Here is a 24,410-nt window from a genome sequence, read left to right on the forward strand (position 1 = left end):
GCACCTGTTAAGAGTTTTTTTTTCTCAAGGTGTAATAGTGTACATAATTCCTCACAGAGATAAAATAGGATCCCAATGCCCCTGACATGTTGTTTTTGTATTTAGAGTCATTACAGCCATACAAAATGAACAACTGATTCTTCCTTAATAATGTTTTTATGTCCACAATGAAAGTTCAGAAGAAGACTAAAAATGTATTTGGAAGCTACAGAAAAATGACTTTTCCTCAGGTATACCTGCTGAGGATCTCCTGAGGCTTCATTGGAAATGTTGGGGGTAAAAGGATACGAAAGTCAGATACTGGTATTCTTTCAACTTCTGGTTGTTGTTCAGGGTGAACCTCAGAAAGACTCTGTCAACATGAAACTGTAATTGGGACAAAAGGCTTTGAAGCTTGAGCAAAACAAGACAAGAAGCTGCTCTATTTTCTCTCCGTTGCAAGATTTACAAAATGCTTGAATCATTTAGTTGTGTACTTTTCAAGAAATTCTCTTGAACCCAGCACTGCTTCATCTCGTTCAGGATGGAAGTGAAATCTTCAGGAACACACGTTTCCACACGGTTGAATGTTGCTAATGAGTCGCTGACCTTATTATGGCTAAAAGCTTTGTTTCGGTCACACTTCATACTATCAGAGGAATTTGTCTCAACATTTCCTTCAAGGCTGCATGCCACTAAATTATGTTTCATTTCGTGAAACTTCTATTTTCTGACAGACTGCCTTTTTAGAAGTGGGGTTTCCTTAAATATCAAAGCTTTTTTTTATAGGTTGTGTGATATGCTTGGTCTCCTGCTGGTGTTCGTCACTTTGACACACATAAAATAAAAATCCTCTGCTCACCAAAACCAAGTTGCAGTATCAGTGAGAATATGCATGCAATAGCTAGAAAGCTTGTTTGGCTAGATTTGTGGAATTAGGTTTGATATAATAAAAAAAACAAGAAATATGATTTCTGCACAGAAATTTGAATAATTTTTGCACGGAAAATAAATATTTCAAAGATGAATAATGTTTGAACCAATAATGTGTGCAGCAACAAATAGAACAAATGTAGATGTTGACTCATTATTGTATTATTTCAGGTAGTAAAGAGAGACTTGATGAATAGTTCTTGCAAGAAATTGTCCCAGGTGATACATTCTCGCGGTCTCCCACAGTGTTGGGTTTATGCTTCCTGTGTGTTCCACATCCTTCTAATGGAGACAGGTGACCTGTGTATGACAGGACCTCCCTACTCCGTTTGGATTAAAGCCAGCAGCATGGCACGCATGCCACCAGTAAACACTGCATGTGTGATCTCTGAGACGTGAAGGAGCCGTCTTCCACTGAGGTAATGGAACCAGAGAAGGTCTATTAATCTGACTTCACACGCTGGCAGCTATAACATAGTTGATACTCCAGATCTTAAAACATTATTTTAATGAGAAATACTACATACATGAATGATTTGCATGATGTGATGAAACACTAAGCCAGAGACATTTGAAAACCATTTATCGGTGGGATTAATCCCAAATACCATTTCAGTAACAGCATTAAACAGCAACTTGTTTTGCATAAATATTTACATGACACTCAAGAAACAGCCAACACATCAAGCCAAACCTCAAAGAGGCAGCCCTTCCTTTCAAAATGAATCCTATTAAACACCTGTTTGCCTTCAACAGTTTTCACAAACATAAAGTGGTTCCATCAATTATTCATGTTTCATATCCAGGAGGTCCAAGGAGCAAAGCAGCACTTTCAGTTTATACTACAATACAATTCCACCATGACATAAGAAAATACTGAGTTGAAAAAGGTCTTAAAGATGTAGTAAAGCTTTAGTTTGGCCTTCTGGGGGGCTGGAGAGTGGAGGTGTTCATTTCCAGAGGACCAATTCACTCCTCCAGATTTCTTTCTAATTAAGATAAGCAGGGGTTGAAGTAAGTCCACTTCAAAGAGGCCCCAAGGAAAACACCAAAGTTAATCTTTAACCTGCACTCAAGGCACTGAGACAGAATTCAGTGAACAATATATGTGTCTCTTATGTTCAAGTCTCTGCAAGGCACTGCAGTCCTATGCAGAAGCATACATCATTTGCAATGAATACATTGCTAAATCTGCTCAAAGCAGTCATATGCAAGCTCAGGGTATATTACAAGGATTTCCACAAACATGGAGTTTTCAGTCCGGGACAAATCTTGTCATTAAAAGCCCAAAGTTGGTGGCTTCTGGCAGATTTCATGTCATATTCAAAACTTAAGTCACAAAACTTACTAAAAACCAAACACACAATATATAAAGAGAGAGTCCAGCAAAATAGGTCGATTATTTTGTATGCTTATGTTGAACTTAAACTGTATCTGTCTTGCTCTCTCTTTGACTAAGTGGCAGGTTTTGTAGTACTGGTTTTACCCCATTTTAAACGTATAACTATCAATACAAGTAGTAGTCAACAATGCAACCTGTGATGCGTCTCAAGGTATGTCGGAGGCGGATGTTTTCTGTAACACATAACTAACTGTGTGTGTTACAATGTGTTTAAATGAGAAAGTCATTTTATCGTAACCAAACATGTTAGAATATTAATTGAATAATGCTATCAAGACACATGGTAATGACAATTACCATCTCTGTGCATTAAAATACAATCCTTCTCCTATTCTTAAATTCTTCTACTAATATTTGTCGAACACTGAAGCCGGCACTCAGCTGAGCTGAGGTCGACACAGACGGAGTGTTTGTCAAATGTACGGGGAGAGTGAGATGAAACTTGTTGGTCAAACTATCTTATTAGAGAATCAACAATAGGAAAATGTAGCCAGCTATATTCAAGAGACTAGTCAGATGTTCTGGTTGCACAGAAGCTTGTGAAAAGGCCTATGTATTAAATTGTATTTCTACATATCACTATTCACTATGTAAGTGCTATTCTTTTTATACAAAATCTAATGAATGAATAAACCCTGTATTGCTGATTGAAGTTTTGTGGCACTTGTGTTATCTTCTCTAAATAAAAGTGCCTCGACTACTTTAACTAAAGAATAACCAGCTTTGTACACACACCTCTTCACCGAAACCTTTGAACACCTCATGTAGCTGCACTTCTGCGCTAGTGGATGCGTGATGATGGACAGAAGCCTTTTGAAGGAGGCCAAAGAATGTGAGAGACTGGACTGTGCCAACTTGGTGCCTCTGTCTCCTCCCTGCATACATGTAGCAGACGGCCCTTATTTGGTCACCGTCAAGCCTCGCAGGGCATTGATGCCTCGTGGACCCTCGTCTGTTCATTCAGTCAGGAAGAGAGACAGCCGGCACATTGCCCACAAAGCCAGCAACCCACTGATTAAGCAGGATAAATTGGGACCGGCCTGTGAATCCCGTTCAATAGACACAATGCAGCTAAAAATACTAAATGACCATATGCTGCAAACACATTTGGTGTGCTAACAGTTTCCATGACCTGCATAACTAAACTAATGCATACATATGAAGACATGAAGGAACAGTGCTAAAAAGATGAAAAGGTAAAAAGTTGTGCATGCAAGGTGCTCACAGGCTTTTAGTTTAGTTTCAGGTGTGTGATTCACAGGGCGTTGTTTCCAAATGCCATTGAGACAAACATCATTTGTGAAAACAACAAAAAGACTTGTGCTCCTGAAATATTATTAATGCCACATCAACAGTAGAGCAACGGTTCCTTTAGGCTCAGCAAGTAAGCGAAAAACAGAGCAAGTTCAAGACAAGAATTGCATTAAAACTGCATTGGAAGACTCAGAAGGTTACAGCACTTTTGATGCTGGAGAAAAGGAAAGGAAGGGGTATAATTTTGTAGCGTTTGCTGAGAGCAACAAACCTTGATTGACAAGTTAGTGATGATAGCTAGCATTAGCAGCAGTGGAATACCATGAATTAGTAATGTCAGCTAAGCACTAACTTTGAGAGCTGTGGCCTCTCACTAAATTTATCCCACTAACAAAAAAGAGAGATTAATTATACTAACAACAACTTACTTTTGAGAAGTTAAGGCTAGCTAACTATCCAAGCTAGTAAACCTTGACCTTAGCCCTAGATACTAGGATCCTTCACTAATAAATATTTGAATATAGGCCCAGTAAATAATGACCAGACTGTAATCTTAATGTTGATTAATGATTATGTAATAATATTCAAGGTCCCCAGGAGACCACCATTTCTCTGAGGTATCATTCAGATTTTTGATTTTAAGTCCATAACAAGGTTTTCAAGTTAAATTTCAGATCTCTGTGAACTTGTTGGTAGTCGTTCATGATCCACAGCGGATGAGCAATTCAGTTAAGCACACTCCCTCCAGCACCAAGTGCAGCAACCAATTATCACTTTAAAGCCTTAGGGCAGTAAGGCTTGTCACAGTATCCTTCAATGTAAGAATTACATAGTGTATGTTAATATTGTAATGTAACATCCAGTCTCAAGGGCAACTTTTGATTTGAAAAGTTTAAAACTCTTCCTAAGGAATTCATTCAGTTGTTGAAGCTTGTACTTCCTTTAGGTCGTGAAATGAGAAACCAAATATTCAGCTAACTTTAAATTGAAGGAAGAGAATAACCAATGGCATGAAGTGGCTCAAAGAAAAACAACAATGAAGTTTCATTTTTATGACTGAAAGTACATTTCATAATCCCAGTTTAATACAACTCCACAAAATACATTGTCTTTAGTTTTCATATTGTACCAGATCATACCAGCATACTTTTCATCTCTCCAATTAAGGGAAAAGGGATATGATAATCCTGTTGAAGGAAAGAAAGCACATGGCAGAAGAGAGAGAGAGAGAGAGAGAGAGAGAGAGAGAGAGGGAGGGGGAGAGATATGGTCTAATCACTCTAAGCCTGGTATCAGCAGTAACGAGTTGGCTGTGGCTTGAAAGACTTTGAATTGTTATGATTTCACAGGCTCTAAACCCTTTTCTATGACCACAGCCTTTCAGGGAACAGCTCTGCCATAAATGTGGCTGCTTTGCAGGGGCTGCCATTCCGCCTTCTGTCCCCTCTGTGTCCACTCTGACACAGTGGTCACTCTGAGGCGACATTTGAGTGGCCTGAAAGAAAGGCCAACGGCAGTTCTGAACAAAAGTGCTGGGTCAGAGAGCCATGCAAGGCTTAAAGCAGGCGAGGCTTTGCTCTCAGCGGGGAAAGTTCTTTGAGATTAACATCTGAACCACAACTTTAGAGGTGATTCAACACTTTTTGCTCTAGTTTAAATTAAGACTATTTAAAACTATAATGGCGAGATCATTTTATATCCTTATCATTGACCCTATCATGAATTCATTTAATAAAAAATGTTTTAAAGTCTATAGGTAGAAGGTTAAGAGATTCAAAACCAGAGAGGTGTTTAACTACTTCACCTTTAGTGTGTTATGTTAAACTCAGCAGACTTTCTGGATTATGTCTGCAATTTTATGTAGGAAGTAGGCGATCATGTAAATGTTATTCTACTTGTTCAACATGATGAAGGCAAAACCAAAAAAACTAAGATTGAAAACATATTGCATTGACTGCTCAGAATCAATACATAAAGGAGGTAGTACAATGATCACAGAAACTACAGAAATCTTTAAACAAATATATTTTGAATATATCATTAACCAAGATCAGTGTAAAGTTGTTTTGGGTAAAACACTCAACACTTTGATCCATCATTAAAAAGTGTCAGAATCAGTGGGTTGCTGTGCTTCAGTTTTCATACTTCACATTATCACTGACTTTCAAAAACCTTCTTAACAAAGCAAAAACCTTCATCTTGTTCCAACACTGTGTGCTTTTGATTTCAAATAGCAGCAGGCAGTAGTTGCTGGGACTGACTTTCTTCCTGGCTCACACAGTAGTAGCACCCTCGCCTGTGCGGAAAGGCAGTGACACATTCCCAGAAGTCCAACTTCAGTTGGGGCTTCTTTATGTGTGGCCCAGCAGAGAACTGTGTCAGAGGAAATACTGTACAATGTGGTTGTAGGGGGAGGTCACTCCCATCGATGGAGTCTGCTTCACGCTCTAGGGTCTTCACAATGATGTCATTTGTCATCCATTGAAGAAAACAGTTCAAACAAAACCACACATTAGCTGGAGAGACAATCTTTGAAGTAGTCAAGGAACATGGAAAAAAACCCCACAAATCATTGAGCGAATAAATGATTGAAAATGAACTCCATGGACTATGCTCTGAATTTTTGCTAGGGTCACTACCTCTTGGTGTCCAGAAATAACTGGCATTGCATACATGCAAACACTCAAGTTTTCAAGTTTAATCCTATTAGCTTCACCTGGAAATATTAGTTGAAACAGAATCCTGCAACACCTTAAGGATTAGCAAGTTGCAAACTGCATGCTCGACTCTGCAGATGATCTGCTCTGTCGCGGGTTGCTGGTTTTCAAACAGGGGCACATGGTGTCCTGCCAAGTGCCCACAGTCAGGACTTATCCCTGATCATGGCAACATCATTAGTGCTGAAAACAGGCTGTTCAGACTATGTGGGGACAAGTTACTATAGTACACTCTGCACCAAGCCCGAAGCATTTTCTTCTTTTTGGCTAAGCCTCTATGACCAACAAAATGGTTTTGAATAAAAAACTCAATCTTGACAGACTAGAGAAAACATCTTCCTGCCCCTATTAAATACACTTGGTGCATTTGATTAATCTACAGTGTAATAACACTGACATTCAGAGTGTCTAATTCAACCTTTTCTCGCCTGGCCTTCTTCAGCAGGATGATGATTATTTCTCAAATAGCTGAAAAGATTAAATGTGCATTTCTTAGACCCCATGGGTATAAAAGTCTGGGCTGTGGCTTTGTTCAATTGTGTAGGTGAGGATTGACAAAGTACTCCTTGATTGCCCTTGAATGGCATTCCTGTCTGTCAGAGAGGATGCAGCCTCAAGTGTCTTAATTAACAATCATCCTTACAGTTTAGAGAGCAAAAGCTGGAACTCTCAGCAGCAGGGGAAATAACAACAAAAGGCTGAATTAGCAGCTGCAGGCCTTTCCTCGCCTTGTAAAGGTCATTGAGGATTTCAAATTAAGAGTCTCTCGCTCATTAAAGTATCAGTCAATTATGTACAGTATGAACTCCCTGACAGCCACAAGGCTTAAGTTACTTAACAGATTTCTGACTCACTGAAAAAGAGTAAATTATATGCAAAAGGGAAAACCATGAAAAATATATCTGGAACCACTTCAGCTTTGAATATTGGCACCTTACATGACTTTTTAGAATAATATATGCAAGTCATAAAAAGTATACAAAAGGAAAGAAGGATTTACTCTTATCTTAAACAAAGACAAAGATATACACACACTAGTCTAAAGAGATAAACTCTGAAAAGCTGCAAGGCTTACATTGTTGAAAGTACACACTCTCAATGAACATCAACTCTCCAGTGCTGCTGGTGACCGAATAGAAAAGAACAGAAGAAGTAAAATAACAAGCAGATACAAGCGGAAGTGTTAAAATGTGAGAAAAAACAAAGCAACATAAGGATGCAGGATGAAGAGACTCGATAAAGAGAGGGGGACGTGCTTTTTCTTGACCCTTGAATGCGCTGTGTTTGTTCTCTTGTCAGACCGAATAATGGCGGACTGTTTGCTGAAAGCAGCAGTGTGAGGCCATAGAATATAAAACCAACTCAGTCCCCGAGCCTCATGCGCTCCATACTAATAGAGCTGACTGTTTGTCGAGGCTGTTCTCAGGGCCTCAATTGCTTTCATTTAGAACAACATGTTTCAGCTGCATTTCACAGTTGTTACTAGCAAATCCTCACATGTAAAAAGGCTTTCTGCCCGAGAGGAAACTGCTCCATGAAAAGCTCAAATGGTAATTCCTAAAGAACTCTTAAATGACTCTCGTTTTTTTTGTTTACAACTGGGGAAAAGGGGCCTTCAAGTAGAACTGTGCAAACCTGCGTGTTAAAGATAAGAATGCTAGTCTTCATTCTGGAACAGAGGGGAGAAAATGTGTTAGGATTTAGTGCTGGTATTGTCTCCTTCTTGTTATATTGGACTCAAGATTCGTCTGTGCAGTAGAGCAGACCCAGGGTTCAAAAATATGTTCATGTATGTTTAAAGAAGATTACCTCTAAGGAGGCTTACACAATTTCATTTTTGACACTAAAGCAGCAAGTATTTCCCCTGAATTTAAATAATAGTAAAAACAACCTTTGAATGTCTTTGTTGTAGAATATGTTTCATCGTGAAAACCCTTCAGTACTTTTAGTGCACAGTGGAAGACACTCTGATTTTGTGGGTGTAGATGTCAGAGTTTAGAAGATCATCTGTACGTCGTAGGTTGTGAGGCCCCTGTAGTGTCATCATGAAGTGCTTTCAATGCATTGTTGTCATGGTGATTGTCTTGGAGGTGTGGCTTCATTACAGCTCACTTTTAAAATAACTCACCATGGCCCATGTGTGCTGAAGTTACTTAAGCTTCTGCAGTCCTCCCCTACAGTACCTATTACTATGTTTATTATGTATTTGTATAATATATTTATTTCATAACACCTACACACACTTCATTCATGCACATGACAATAATCAGTCAAAATAAATCAGTCCTCCTTGTGAAAATGATTTTGATTGAAAAACATTTTTTTGGCTAAATATCTCGTCATTTGGCATTTTCTTATTAAATCATAAACAGTTTATTCTATACTATTTACTTTCAGTTGTGGCACTTTAACCTACTCGTGAATTTTACTGGAGTAATATTACTCAAGAATTCTCACTTTGTTGCCATCATTTTGTAAGTGATGTGACGACCTTTTATGGTGTACTGTCTAACTGTGTCTCTATGAAAAGATGTCTGAGTCCCATTTATTGTGTAATGCTGGGTGAGCTTTGCTATGAAGAAGTTTAGCCTTCGAGTTAGGAACTTCTAACTAAATGCCTGGGGATCCGTTCTGCATTATAAAGGTCATTAAATCAACCATCACCATGGTTCCTCAGAGTAAATGTGATATACTTTCTACCAACAGCTCTTCTGCTGCTGCTAATGTTGTTTAAACTGATGTGTATTTAAATATATTTGAATGCAAATCTTCCTCAGGGCACAATAAATACTGATTGTTAAGTTTGAAAGATTGTGTTTAGTTTAGGTCGTGAGGCTTACCTATTAGCATTACACATGAACTCTATTATGTTCTAATAATGTATGGAAACATTTTTTTAAAATAACTTGTTCACGAGATAGACGCGAGAGGCAGAGATAGATATTCCAACTATGTTACAACCCTGACACGTCTAAATGTCCTCTGAACTGGATCAAACGTGTCAGAAAGTCTTCCACAAAATAAAAATATAATGATAAAGCTGCTCTCTGAGACCATGAGTGTTCAAAGATGCCATCAAGATGCACGGCCTGGACTGCGGAGCACAAACATCTGGATCCCCAGAGAAATGCATCAAGTAATAAGATGTGATGAGTTCAGTTTCAGAGGCGCACAAAAAAACACATTCCATCTGAAGGACAAAAGCTAAATGTCAAAAGGGATAAACACGGGAGGCATACAGATGCTGCAATGACTGCTACTGATCTATCTCTGGCATTTTAACTCAATGCCTTTAAAAAAAAAAAGGTACTCTGTATCTGAATGTTCTGTAAAATAAGTGAAAATTTAATGTTTTATTGCTGACTATCCTGAAGGTTTCCCAAGACCCCAATGGCACTAGATTTGCCTTCCCTACCAGAATGACCAGTGACAATCTCTCAAGTACAACAGAACAATGTTGTGCTAATTTAAATAGCTTCTGCCAATTACTTGGGGATCTAAGGGGCTAAATGTACCCAGTATGAGATAGCCCAGTTGTCTAGACCTGCGCCCTGAAGCTTATCTTTGTTTCCCATTTGCCTGCTAATATGTAACTCTTAGCCCATGGACTGGAAAACCAAGATAAGCCCAGGCATGGTCTAGTTGATTTTAGACTGCAGGACATTCCTCAGTTTTCTTTATTGCAGGACAGGTTGATCTTAGCTCTGGACATAGTTCCAGACATGTTTTTTTTTCAAATGTTCCTCAAAGATATAAAAGATTCAAAAGCAAAAAAAAAGGATTAGTCTATTTTTGATTTGAGATTAATCAAGTCTCCGGTGTAATTCACCAACTACACTAGAGTCCTCAGAACTTGTCAACACAGGCTGTGTTTGGAGAGTGATCCACACATCAGCACATTCATGCCTTTGCTGCAGGCGACAGGAAGCAGCTTGATGCCTTGCCCCACACCGATACTAGGACCAAAAGAGCACTTCTAGCTTTCATCTCCTCTGACTTCTCTTCCCTCCCATTTCTCAGCTAGATGCCTTCGCATATCCTGCCTATCAGCCTCCACTTATAGAGGAAAGTGGCTGGTGGATGTGGTTGTGACACACACACACACACACACACACACGCACACTCACACGCTCAATCCCTGAACGGTTTCATTCACACCTTTTATGAGATGAGAGCTCTGCTACTCTCAAGACACCCTCTTAACATGGAGTGTATCAAATTCAAACCTTCTCAAGAGAGTTGCCTTCAAACTGTGTAACATTTTCAATTTCCCTCTGTATGACTGCTCCCGACGCTTTGCATCTTCATGGCAAACTGATGCTGATGATATAAAAACAAAAGGAGTTGGTATTTTCCTGGCCCACATAACAGCACTGTAATCAAAAGAGACAACAGCTTGAAATCAAAGACAACAATTAAAATGCAGTTGATGCCCAGCATCTTGATGCAACATTTCAGCACTGCCAGCTTCACTTCTGATTATGGGATCATGCAGCTGGCCCCAAGATGGAGAGATGGCGGATGGTTTGTGTGCACAACTGTGTATGCACTTGTGAAGGATATTGCATGAAAAGACTGCAAAGGAAGCGCACAGTGCATCAAACTTCAGTGCTGAAACCCGGGCTCAGCTGGAGAGAGCTATGACACTGCAGCCTTAACCCAGCTGTCGGAGGCTTATCATGCAGCCGGGCTGAGACGAGCAGCTCTGGCCCACTGCTGGGACTCAGGGGCCAAAAACACATTATCCAGAAAGATTTTGCTACATTGAACAAAAGCTCTGCCACTGCATTTGAAAAGAGAGATGTCACACTGGCAAATAGAGCATCCCTGACTCCGGGAATTGAATGCTGTTTTCTTGAATATGGAATATATATGGAAAATCAGATTCATCAAAACAATCTCATTTAATTAGTTGATATTTTAAGGCCAAAAAATAAAGAAACAAAATGGAATGCTTAGGTAGAGGACTGAGATTTTCTTTTTTCTTTAATTATCGATGAGATAAACAGCTGGCTTCATTTTGCTGAACATTTACGTTTTAATATTCAATCTTGCACATCTTTTTCACATTCGTCTGTTTCCAGTGATAAAGATAATTTGTCCATAAGCTTTTTTCAGTTAATCGGACTCTTGACTCTCGAAGCTCAAAACTGATAACACAAATTTCAGCCTGCAAGCTTTATCCACAAAAGAAGGATTTTCTACTAACCCAGTGCTTGAACCAGCCCAGTTCTGCTAGACTGATATCCTAAGGCAGGGATGACGACACATATCATCAACCAGGGAACAAGCCCGGGCCTGGGATTTCTATACTTTTGGGAATTTGTCTTTTTCTTTTTTTGACCTTAGCTGCACACTTACTTCGGAAGCTAATTAAGACAATGAAAGGGAATCATCAGCATGGGTTTCCCTTCTGCTACCAAAGGGGAATGAGGGCTTTGTGAAAGGGTACAAGCTTCAGCAGTTTTTACCCCATTTAGTATAATATACAAACACTTCCGTGATAGAAAACATTTAAGAGATTGTCAGTGCTTTTCTCAAACATTTACTATGAATAATGCATTCATGGCTCACTTTTTCTGTCCCTGCAAACACACATCTACACCCTTCATCTTTTCTGCCTGAATGTGGACTGTTTAGAAGTAATCTGCACTCTTGACGAAAGAAACAACATTAGAAACAAAAGTATTATACTTAGAGACATCTGCTATTAGTAATCCAACCACACTTCGAGAGCCATGAAACACCAAGGGATATAAAAACCTGAATAGCGTTCATCTGCAAATTCAATAATTCAGGACACAATGAAAACTGCCATAAATATCGCTTTGTGGAATAAGTTCATCTTAAAAAATGGCTTTTTAATATTTTTCGAAGCATAAAAGCACTGACTCAAGTCTGTCCACTCAGAATGAATGTTTCATCCCCTCACTGCTGAGCGCAGGGTCCTGAAATGGTTTGATAACAAGATATGCTTTAATATCTCTGCTCTTCACACACATTAATAAGACTAGTGCTAAATATTGCAAATATCACTGCATTGCAGGCCATTGAAAAATTATGTCTCAAAGTTGGGGACTAAGGGCATGAGGGACCAGAGAGAGGAGTAAATCTCTCTCCATCTAAAACCATTAGCTTAAATTCTCTGTTATTGTTTTTCATCCCTGAAATAAAGCAGCTGTTACCCAGGGATGGCTCCTTTAGTCAGGTCCCAGATGTTTTCTCACAAAATATTTTGGCCCATTACACTAAAATAACTACCTAATATTTTATTAGCTAAAGAACAGATGGCCTGTGAGGAAAAAATAACACCTAAAATCCCCTTTAAAACTCGACAACGCGGCTGGCTATGTAATTTTCTGCCTTCAACATATTTTATGCATATGATTCAGACTTCAGTTCTCAAGGACAGACGAATGTTTTACCCCCCAAGAAAAGTGTAGGGGAGACAATTTCATTAATAATAGGGTAGAAAAACACAGAGAAACTGCAGAGTCATCACCTGCACTGTGATGGTAATATTATAGCATACACAAAGTCTGTATTAACCTCATAACTGCATGTGTCTGCATGTTCTGCCTAACTTTTTTGTGCTCTTGCACGCTATAGGGAGAAAGATAATCCCTCCTAACCTGGGATTAGGCAGGAGGGGAAACGAGAGAGATGGATTCAGGTATGCACTCAGTGTCACAAGCGATTACACGCTGATAACATGGAAGATGTAGAAGATCTGCATGGCAGATGTGGCCGCAGGCTGATATGGTTCGGTGAAATTATTAAGCCGAGGTACTCACAGTGACTTGAATTTATCTTGTTACATGAAGCAGAATAACAAACAAAACCTGCTTGGTAAAGTGGGTGCTGCAGATATGTGATGGAAACTGAAAAGGAGAACAATTCCTCTCTGTTTTGAAGACTGCCATGTTAGAAAAAATGCTTCAGCCAGGAATTTGCTCTGTGCATTGCAGACTCATTACACTACAAATCTAACTTATTGATTTTCAGACTGAATGCCCTTTACATAATAAAAATGTCTCGATCCCTCTCAGAGGAAGTATACTTTTATGAACTGAACAATCAATTGTCTTTTCTTCCTCTTTGTAGCAAAGAGGGGAAAAAAGAGAGAGCAGGGAGTCCCTAAACGGGGGGGGGGGGAGCCACAGCAGTGTGTCTGTCAGTATAGGAACATCCCTGATGCTGACTGACTATCTAGAAGCAGACAGGGATTCAGCTCCACAAACAACTGCTTGGGAATGCCAGAGCATGTGTGTGCTCAGGTAAGCTCACCTGAATGCACTGATCCTCAGGAGACAGGGGGAAGGCTGGAGAACACCAACACACAGTAATTAACTGACATGAATGACAGCACCATCCCCAGCGCACACACAAATACACACACATGTCCAGATACCAATCTTTTTCCAACCACGGCACTTTCAGAGTAATAAAAGAGGATTTTGGCCAGCGCCTCTGTTCTTGTCTTTGCCCTCCAGGTGTGATGTTACTCCAAAACAGTAAACAGACAACCACAGATTAATAAGTGTAAATTCAGTTCTATGTAATTATTCAATCAAAGCTATGACAGGCTTGACAAATACCAATTCACACAAGCTGGCTGCTCAAACAAAATAAGCTCTGCTATCCTTTGTGGATCAGAAATAAAGTGAAAACAGAACATGTGAGAATGTCTTTGATTTTAGATCAATACAAAGCCAATGCTGTATGATAAGCAGGGTGTTATTCACACCATGGATCCTTCTTTTATTTTTTACATATGCTGATTAAAAATAATCAGCATTTTGGGATGAGGCCAATTGCCATGTTGTTATTTGTGGCAAAAAAAGAGGCCATCTGCTGTTTGATGCATCCAGGTGAATTGAGTGAAAAGGTAACTGCTGCTAAAGTTAAAATAACAAAAGTATATTCCATCAAGTTCAACAAAAAAAGAATCCAAAACAATCTTGCTTTATTTACCTTTTTATCAGTAAAAATAAGACAAGAATATCTTAAATCAAGGTCAACATTGCAGCCAAATTAACAGAGAACTGTGCAAACAACAGAGGAAGAGTAGATTCCAAAATAGATATATATTCAAACTTTGAACACTATTTAAAGTATAAATAACATATTCATGTGCATTGCTACTAGAAAGAAATTTGTACCGAGACAATCTCTCTGTTAGAGAAACGGTTAGCTTCAACAGCTTAAACAACCTTGTGGTCAAAAGTCAAAGTGCCTTATGTGTCTGGATTTAGCATAATGAATGGCTTGGCACTTTCTTTTCTTTGTCCTATTACAGTAAGACATGCCAGGAGTGCCCCACCCTGTGATAAATTGGGGTTGAAAGACACATTGTTTTTTTTGATTGAAAAAGGAGCCTGTAGAAATTATGTAACAGTCAGTTGTGTTGGGCTCTAATCCCAGCACATCTGACTCATTCTCACAAAGAAGCAAAGTGACAGCCGATGAATCCATCAGTCAACCAACAGACAAAGGCAGACATCATTTAGACATTTAAAGACTGAAAGTGTAACCAGTAAAAAGTATAATAATCAGTCATCCTTAGCTGCAGCCCTAATTCAAATCCTGTTAATGTGATCACATTGACCAACTCCAGAATGGCATAAACACATTTCAGGTATTTACTCAGATCATCACAGCTGTAAGCATTGACTTCTTAAATCCCAGTGAGCAGCTGCAACATTTAAAGTAACTTTTCACCCTAAAAAAAGCCAAGTGCAGTTGGTAAATTTCCCAATGAACCTAAAGCAAGGAGGAGAGTGTTTTCCACAGCTGAACATGACAGAGTGCAGCTGTGTGCCAGTGTACACCATCAGCTCCTCCCCAGCTCGACTGTTCAAAGAGCCCAAGGCTCTGTCTGGGGATTTAGGGCAGCCACCAGTACAGCTTAAATCTTATTAAAAAATGTTCACTGACTGCCTCACAAGCTGCAGTGCAGTAGGTGTCGAGTCCTTATGGATGGGTCATCCAACAAAACTCTCCATCCATTTGTCAAGCAATTTATGTGCCACTATAAAGCACAGTTTCCCAAGATATATAAAGTGTCCGACCATTCCAATTAGAAGTTTTCTTTCATTTTAGCACGTAACTATTTGCTGTTGTGAAACTTCATATCAAGGATAAAAGTAATGTGAAAGATTGTACCACCTAGTTATCCAGCATCTAGCAAAGAAAGAAGCCCAACGAGATCATGACAAATAACCCAATTGAAACAATAATGAATGTATCAGCTGAGCCTCACTGCAAGAAAGAAAAAAAGCTCTGCATGGGCCCTGCACTTGGCAGCTGCTCAGGTAGCACACCTTTATTCAGTGGTACTGATAATTCAAGACATCAGTCATCAGCGCCCCATCCACCTGTTGGCATTGATGTTAACCTGTCTATTATTCAACTGAAGCCACATATAGTTCTGAGTCTAGAGATGAGAAAATGTGTACGGGGGCCCTCTGAGGTGCTTGTGGGAAAAGAGGGCCCTTATTAGAGAAGTCCTTTGTGCTCAATCATCACAGCTGAAGGGGAGCAAAAAGGGCACACAGTCAGGCACGCTGCGTCTGCTAATCGCCAACACCAGTGCAGTTGCCTCAGACCAGTGCCTAAGCCTGCCTGATTGCATAGCTACGTAGGAAGGAAGGTCTCGACAAATTGTTCTACTTATTACTTACTTTTTTAAACACTCATTCATTTCTAAATCAGGAGACCCTTGTACACACGGCCATGGGTGAGACTAGGTTACATAATGCTCATAAAGGATAACAGGACATTCATTAATGGTGGGTTCACCGTGTAGTATCATTTTGAGGAAAACATGTTCAAAAGAGTAACTCACCACTGTCCTCGATGGAGAAGGAGAAGATGTCATTTGTAGTGTTGTCACCATCCCTCAGGACATAGCATATGTTCATGTCATCAATTTCAGCTGAAAAGGAGACACATTTTTGTAAATATCCATGATATTCTACTCATAAAAGATTACATGTCATCTGTCTTGAATAACAAGTGGGTAAATATGCCTTATTTATTTCTGATGGAATATTTATTTCAATAACTACTTCTGAGCCTTGCTTAAAAAAAGGCAGGATGATGATATGTAAGTTTTGGGGAATCTGTATTATCTATTAGACTCCTGAAAACAGAATTGCGTGATTGTCTGGACTCTTATCATAGCGGGCTGGTTTTCCATCCTGATAGTATGCTACCAGACAGGATTCTTTGTAGCCCTGGATCTGAACGATTTTGAGGTTAACAGCCCTTAATGTCTTCAATATTTCATGTCAAAACATTTCCTTTTGAATGGACTAAAACATCAAAATGCAAAGCCACAATTTTCAAATGCCCGGGAGATGGTGTTTCAATATACTGTTTACTCTAGTGAGAACTATTAAAATATTGAACAGGCCTCGAGGGAAAAGCATCTCACAATGACTATAAGTAGTGAATACAAGGAATTAGCTGTAGAGTGCCTCTGCTACCCTGATTTTTGGTATTTACGAATACATCTCATTGTGCTGCTTGAAATACTCATGTTTGCAAAGCCAGTGGTCTGTTAGAAGCCAGACTATTAAATCACTATGATATATCATAATTTCTGTAATCCCCTTGTGTTTGGAAAATAATATTCTGGTAATGGACAAATCACCACCAGCTCTCTCCCAAAGTGAAAACATTAGGCACTGTTTGAAAAATGCACTCCTCTAGTGAGAGTTGGTCAGCCAGAGGCACTGGCATATTTCATCTCTGTAAATAGGCAGTCTCTTGAGTCAAAACAAAAACCTTTGCATTTGAACTCAACATTTTTAAAGACATGAGAGAGGGGTACATTTAGCAGAGTGAGTAAATGTTATATTAGTTTGGGATTGGGCTCAGGGGAATTAAAAAAGTACTGTAGTACATAACAAACCTATCAGTATGTCAAAGGAATTGCAAAGCTGTCTGCAATGATGTTCTCTTACCCTGTGTGAAGGTTGTGATTGTAGCATTTCCTCTGCCCAGGTTGATAAGGTAGCCGTGCTCTGGGAAAACAGTAATTCTAAAGGTCACAGAATCCTGAATGCTGTCTCTGTCCTCTGCTTTAAGTGTCTTGCTGGTTATCACAAACCCCAAGTGACCAGTCTCAAGAACCCTCAAAGTTGGGGCTCCCTTGTTGACCACAATCTGCGGTGCCCCGTTATCCACAGGGAGGACAGTGATCTTCATGACTTGGGGCTTTCGAGTCTCAAACACTGTGTCAGGGAAGATGAAGAAGTCTGTGTGAGTGCCATCAGTGACTGTGAAGGAGAAGCTGTCTTCTGCACTCTCCGTTCCATCATGCTTGTAGCTGATCATGTTCTCATTCAGGTCTTGCTTTGTGAAGGAGGTGACAGGCAGAGTGTTGTTAAAAAGCAGACGACCATGGACCGGGATTTGAGTGACTGTGAACTTCAAGAGGCGGTCAACAGTGTCTCTGTCTTCCACTGTTAGCTCAAACGGTGTGATGAGTTTGTTCTCTCCCTCTGTCACCACAAGGCCATGGATTGTCACCACAGGCTTTTTATTGTCAACGTCAGTGATGGAAATGCGGAAAGTACGGAACACAGGGTTGTAGCCGTCTGTCACTTCAAACTCAAAGCTATCCATTTTCACCTCATCGTCAGCAGTGTGGATGTAGTAGACTTTGTTTCCAGCCAGCTGGAGCTGTGTGAAGGATGAGATGGGCATCCCAGGGGTGTCTGTGCACTCCAGATGTCCTCGCATGGGAGCTCTAGTGATTGTAAAAACTAAGTGTTCATCTGGGCTGTTAAGATCGCTGGTGCTGAGCAGGTCTGTTGTCAGACTAACCCTGCCACCTTCTCTGAGGGATACACCTTTACTGATCACGTCTGGGAATACCATGTCAATGCCTCCCACTGTTACATAGAAGTATCTGTCAATTAAAGGGTTGATGCCATCTGTAACATCAAATTTGATCAGGTCCCTGATACCCTCTTGCCCATTATGAATGTATACTATTAAACCCAGATCTACTTCACTCTGCGTGAAGTTCATCCCAACTGTGACGTTCTGTAATGTCCCAAAAGGAGTTGTCTTCTGTAAAAAACCCTGACCAGGTCCATAGCGAATAATGTAAGTCAGCATGGAATCCTCAGAGTCCAGATCAGTAGCTTTTAAAACATTGCTATTTATGACTTTTACATCACCAATTTCAATCTCAAGGCCGTCATTGATGGCCATCCTCGGGGTCTCATCGTCCACAGGGATAATCATAACGATCACTGTTTTCTCCACCCTGAACTTTCCATCCGTGAGAACAATATCGAAGCTGTCCTCCGTGGTCTCTGAGTCATCGTGCTCATACACAATACTGGAGGCCTCCCTGATCTGATCCAAGGTGAAGTTAGTGACCGGTACAGTGCCAGTAGTGAGCTGATTGAGAATAAATCCATGCTTTGGGGGTTTAGTGATAATGAATGTGAGCTGATCAGAAGGCAGATCTGCATCAGCACCATTCAGAATGGGAGTGTCTATGACTATGTTCATGCCCTCCATAACGACAAACTCTCTCATGTAAATCTCAGGCTTTTCATCATTAGAGGGGATTATGGAGATCGGAAAAAAGTGCTTTTCAGAGAAATTGATGCCATCAGAGCATCTGAACGTAAACCTGTCCTCTACTGGCTCGACTCCTTTGTGAATGCTTTGAACATAGTAAATGTGATTTTGTCTGATGTCCTTGATGGTGAAAGCACTTATAGCTGTCCCGGACCTGGATTTCTCTGAGCCCGGAGCTGGGGAAATATTTTCCACATACCCTGACGTCGGCTGTACAATGATTGTACAAAGAAGGTCATCGCTGGGGGTGTCGACATCGTCAGTGCTTATATGAAGAATTTGAATTACATTCTTCCCTCCCTCAACAACAGTGAACTGTGGCCCCACAAAGACCTCTGGAGCCTGGCTGTCCAGAGGAAGAATAGTTACATGGACTCTGACACCTGTGATCTTATTCCCTCCAACAGTCCACTCATCAGACATGTCTGTCAATGTGAGGTTGAAAAAGTCCTCCTTTGTAGTCAAGCCTATTTCCCCACTGGTATGAGCATAGACTACAAAGCCATTTATGATATCAGCTTGAGTGAAAGTGCCAGATGGGACGCCTCTCACCAGAATTTCACCCAATGATGGAGGGTCCTCTACAATGAAGGTCAAACGGAGGTCATCAGTGTCCTCATCTCTTCCCTGAATAACATTACTTGTGATTTCTGTCGCTCCATTTTCCAGTACATCTATATAGGAGCCAATTGTACCAGCTGGGAGACTAATTCTTGGAGTCTCATCATCAATTGGCTTCACACTTATCTTTATAGTAATTGGGACGACATGGACCCCATCACTGACATCTATTTGTATTAAATCAACAGTAGATTCATCTCCATTATGGATGTATGAAATTCTGCCATTTCCAATATCCTCTAGGCTGAATGTGTCTCCTTTAGTCATGACGCTGAATGTAAACTGGATCTGGCCATGCAGTGGAGGCTGAGTTACAGTGAAGGATATCTGTTTACTATCTGTGTCTGTGTCAGAAGTGTCCAGCTCAGCACTTGTTATGATATGTGTGCCGCGTTCAAGCACAGTAAATCCAGAGTTTGTTATTTGAGGCGGCTTGTTGTCTACAGGCTGTAAGAATATAGTGAAAACTCCTTCTACAATATTTCCAGAAACATCCTCCACAGTGTACCTGAACTGCAAAACATGAGAGGTAATTCCAAGCTCAAGATCAGGCGGTTTGTAAGCTATTTTATGATGGTTAATTTGTGCCTGTGTAAACGTTGTGACTTCAGTGTTTGGCTTTTCAGTTAATACCAGAGCTCCAAGTACAACAGGACTGTTCTCATCTGTATCTGTCGGTGGCTGGATGACTGTGTATTTGAGATCCCGATCCTCTGAGTCCAGGTCAGTGTAACGAAGGAATTTCTTCCTGAAGTAAGTAATCTGATACTCGTGCACAGTCACTTGCAGAGTCGTGCCAGGGTACAGTTCAGGTGGGAGGTCATCAACAGGGAGAATTTTGATAATAAAAGAGCTCTCATGTGATTGGTTTGGTGGGTCATTGTCATCTTGCACTCTAAACACAAACTGGTCCATGACTGTGCTGGTGCTGTGAGGCCCAATGTGCTTGTAATACAGTTTACCATCTGTAATATCCTGCTGCAGCCATTCAGTCACTATTTTCTCATATAGTTCATCCTCTGTATTAAATTTCCAGGTTGACGGGTCCTCTGGGGCCTCAGACTGACGCAGCAGCACCTGCCCAATTGTAGAAAAGGGAGGCTCTATTGTGAATTTTATAGAGGAATCCTCTGAGTCAATGTCTGCTGCACTGAGCATAAGTGAGGAGATTGGCATCATTTGGTTTTTAAATAATACCAAACCAGTGTTGGCGTTGATTATCGGAGGCTCGTCATCAGTTGGCACAACCGTGATGGGAAACAGAAACTCCACCTCATTGGTGCCATCTGTCATTCTGAAGATAATATTATCACTGTAAGTGTCACTGCCGTCATGTTGATAAATTACAACTCCAGAGTCGAGGTCAGATGGGGTGAAAAATTTCCTCCTTGAGCCCAGAACAGTTAAGTCTCCATGCCTCAGCCCATCAATGACAGTGATTTTGACTTTGTCTACATTGTCTTCATCGCTGATTTCCAGATTCTGTGAACTGGACAGAGGCCTGGACTGACCTTCATACAGTAACTGGCCTGTGTTTCTGGTTACTACAGGGGCTAATGTGTTCATTGGCTTAACAACAATCATGAAAGCAAAGGGGTCTGACACAGCCCCCTCTGTGTCCACAACCTCAAATTCAATCTGGAAAATCCGCTCAGTATCTGAATCCACAGCAGGGGGCTTGTAAGCGATTTTCAAGTCTTTGAGGTCTCCTTGGTAAAAAGAGGTTATTGGTAAATTCCTATCATCTGTGCTCACTATGTAGCCCTCCTCAAAGGACAGGGTCGATGTGATGTTGAAAATTAATTCATCAGGATTAGATTCAACATCCTCTGCAGCCAGCATATCCATGGTTATTGCTGTCATTACAAACTGGTCCACTTCCATCATCATCATGGCAACAAAGCTGGGTTTTGGAGCTGTGTTCTCCTCTCCGTCCTTAATCCTCACTAAAATTTGGAAAAATTCCTGCTTGAGCAAATTGCCTTCCTTATCACTTAACTCCACAAGCATGGGAATGTAATCTCTGTTTGGTGACTTCAAAGCAAAAGTGTGCTGATACCGAATATTCATTTGAATAAATTCATCACAGTCCACCATTGTTCCCAGGCTGCCTTGATCCTCAAGTTTCCCATATCTGGGCAGCACGCTGCCACTGGACAGAGACGCTATTTTGCATTGCTGTGCACTTCTGTCATAGGTGAATTCTAAAATTCTTCTGTCGATGGGGTTACTTGTGCCAAGCAGTGTCTCTACAGCTAGTGGCATGTTTTTGGTGAGGACTTCCAGCTGCGTGAAAATTACTTCAACCTCCATCATAAAAGGTATGATAATTGTATCCGTTTGGGTGTCATACCTGAGCTGTAATCTCACTCTGTCCCTCGGAGGACTCCTGGAGCCAAAGTGGGAATACTTCACGTCGTTGGGGCCAAATTCACACGGAAACTTTTTCGGAGACAGGTGTCCGGGTCTTTGGGACAAGGGGTCATTTTCCAGGACTGTAATGCTGCATCTATCACCAGGCTGAACTTGAATAACCAAATCGTTGATGGGATCAATGAACACTGATCTTCCGAAAGGCACGCGGATCCCATTATTGGCGACCAATACCGTGTCCTCAGAAAGCTCAGACCTCAAGGCGTAAGATAATCCATAGCTGTCAAAAACCTGCGCAACGGCATCACCTGTCAGAATCACAGCAAGCAGCAATAAAGCAGCGCCAGTCCCGTGCAGCAGCGAGGGGATAATCCAAGCCATTTGTAGTGTTGAACCACGGAGAAAACACGCTGAACTTTGTGCACACACCCTTCAAACTACGTATGGCGGTTAAAGTTGCTAAGATAAAAAATCAGGGTGGGATAAAATAACACACCTATGGACACTAAGGTGCACCATTCTCTCGCAGCAGCTGCACACTGATAACCTAAACTTCATACTCCTGCTATGCTGGAGTAAGGAGAGTTACGCCCTCCTCTCAGCCCATTGGTTCATATCTCCGCTGGAATTCGTTTGTCAGGTTTTAAATGGACGCTGCTTGTGTCACTTTGAGAAGACAAAAAACGATGCCGCGTGGGGGTCTTCATCTCTCAGATTGGAAAATGTCAAATACGCGAATAAGGTGATGTTGGTGCAAAAAGCAAGATGAATAGCCAATAGTAAGAAAGGGGAAATGAACTGCGCAGGTTACAATTCTAAAGCAAAACGAATCTCTGGGCTACTTTATATTTCAAAATGATCAACTTTTGTTATATAACATTAAGATATTGTAGAACATTACTTCTAATAAAGTAAAGCATTCAGAAGTACAGCCGTACAAAGAAGTCTTCTCTCATAATTGAACTGGAGAAAAGCTTTGTCTCCCTCTCCTGGTTTGAGCTGCTGAGGAGGGAGGATGCTCCACACACCTTTATGACAAACAGACACCACCATAGGCCTAACTTCTATGAAGTGCACATTTAACAACTGCTTTTTTTTCCTGACACAAAATAGGTTCTGCATTGCATAAGTGTGGCCCTTATGGTTTTTTTGTTCTTTTTGGGGGGGTTTTTTGACAAGGGACTCAAATAGCTGCTTAAGAAAACATAAAGTGGTTTGGCGTGTATGCAGTCATGTACATCACTTGACAGATTTAACCCTACAAAATAGCCAACAGTCCACTCTCATAGCATGTGTCAAAAGTTCTCGTTATTTGAGTCACCACTAACAATGCCCTCCTTCCTGCCATGCCGCTCCCTCATCACTCTGGACCTCCATGTGTCAGACGCTTTCCCCCTGCAGAGCATTCTCCTCTGACTCCTGACAAGCCCGGTCATGATCCCTCGCTGCACTACTCATCTGTAGAACCAGTGTTGATTTAGAGGACACCCACAAAGACATTGTGAAGCACAGCAGGACGGGTCAAAATGAATCACTTATATTAAGAGCAGGCACAGCGAGGACCCCTGCCCATCCAGGTCATAACCACACAAATCCAGACAAAGTTAGTTAGTTAGTTATATAGGGGAGTCTGAGAATGGGGCTGGATTTTAAACCATGAAATTCCCTGAATTTGCTATGTTGTTTTTACTAACTCTAACTATATACATCACTAACCCTCAAACACAACTGTTGTATTCATTGTAAAGAGTAACAGGCACAGCTCTGTATGTTTGATTTACCTCACTGCCTTTGTATATATTACATGTACACACATACCTTTGCTCCCCTGTCAATGTATCCTTAGAGTTTTACATTGCCTGAAAGAATTTGACTTCAACAGTGCCCCCCCTCTGATTCCTTTAAAGATAATTTTCATTCCATCCACAAAGTTGCTGGTGCAGCCATTGTGTCTGCACCTACCTAGTTGTGCATTAATGACACACAAACTGTCTCTCAGCTGGCATGTGTTGAAATCTATACACAGTAGCTGCCATAACAAAGCGCGCAGTTGAGTTGCACTGGACACTGTTGACAGGGTCCAATTATAAATATAGCCAAGCAAACTGCAAGGCAAACCCCGCAGGCCTTGACAGCTCCTAGTTACAAGAGAAAATGAAAAAGAAGATGAATAGAACTCACTGACAGCAACCATGGCAGAGAGGGAATTGGATCAGACCCAAACCTTCAGGCTTATTTTTGAGGCAAGGGAAGTTTGATGATATTCTGTCAGATCACATTTATATCAAATTTATTGTAAATGACCAATCCTTCTAAGCAGATAGAACTGTCGGTCTACCCAGGTGAGCAGGTGATTTACTGTACATAGCGCAAGCGGGCTTTGCTAAAATGCCAAGGCTTCCTCATAATGAAAACCACATACATTTTATTAGATTGACAAACGAATATTTTAGGAAGCTCATTTCTAAAGTTTTTCTATGCTTAAACCCAGAAACTCGTTTTGTTTTGCTTTGTGGTGGCTCTAG

The 24,410-nt window shown here is 40.7% G+C and overlaps 1 protein-coding gene across 1 annotated transcript in view; it reads right to left on the reverse strand.

The window, feature by feature from the left end:
• frem2b (FRAS1 related extracellular matrix 2b) overlaps positions 1-22,409 on the reverse strand; it is a 49,545-nt gene extending 27,136 nt beyond the window's left edge. The window contains exons 1-2 of the mRNA XM_020634846.3: positions 17,256-22,409; positions 16,133-16,222 (exon numbers count right to left, since the gene is read on the reverse strand). Coding sequence (XP_020490502.3) covers positions 16,133-16,222; positions 17,256-22,266 — 5,101 coding nt within the window. The 5' untranslated portion in view covers positions 22,267-22,409. The remainder of the gene's footprint in view (positions 1-16,132; positions 16,223-17,255) is intronic.
• Between the last annotated feature and the right edge of the window lie 2,001 nt (positions 22,410-24,410).

This window comes from Labrus bergylta, chromosome 11 (genome assembly GCF_963930695.1).
Source record: "Labrus bergylta chromosome 11, fLabBer1.1, whole genome shotgun sequence".
Classification (NCBI taxonomy): domain Eukaryota; kingdom Metazoa; phylum Chordata; class Actinopteri; order Labriformes; family Labridae; genus Labrus; species Labrus bergylta.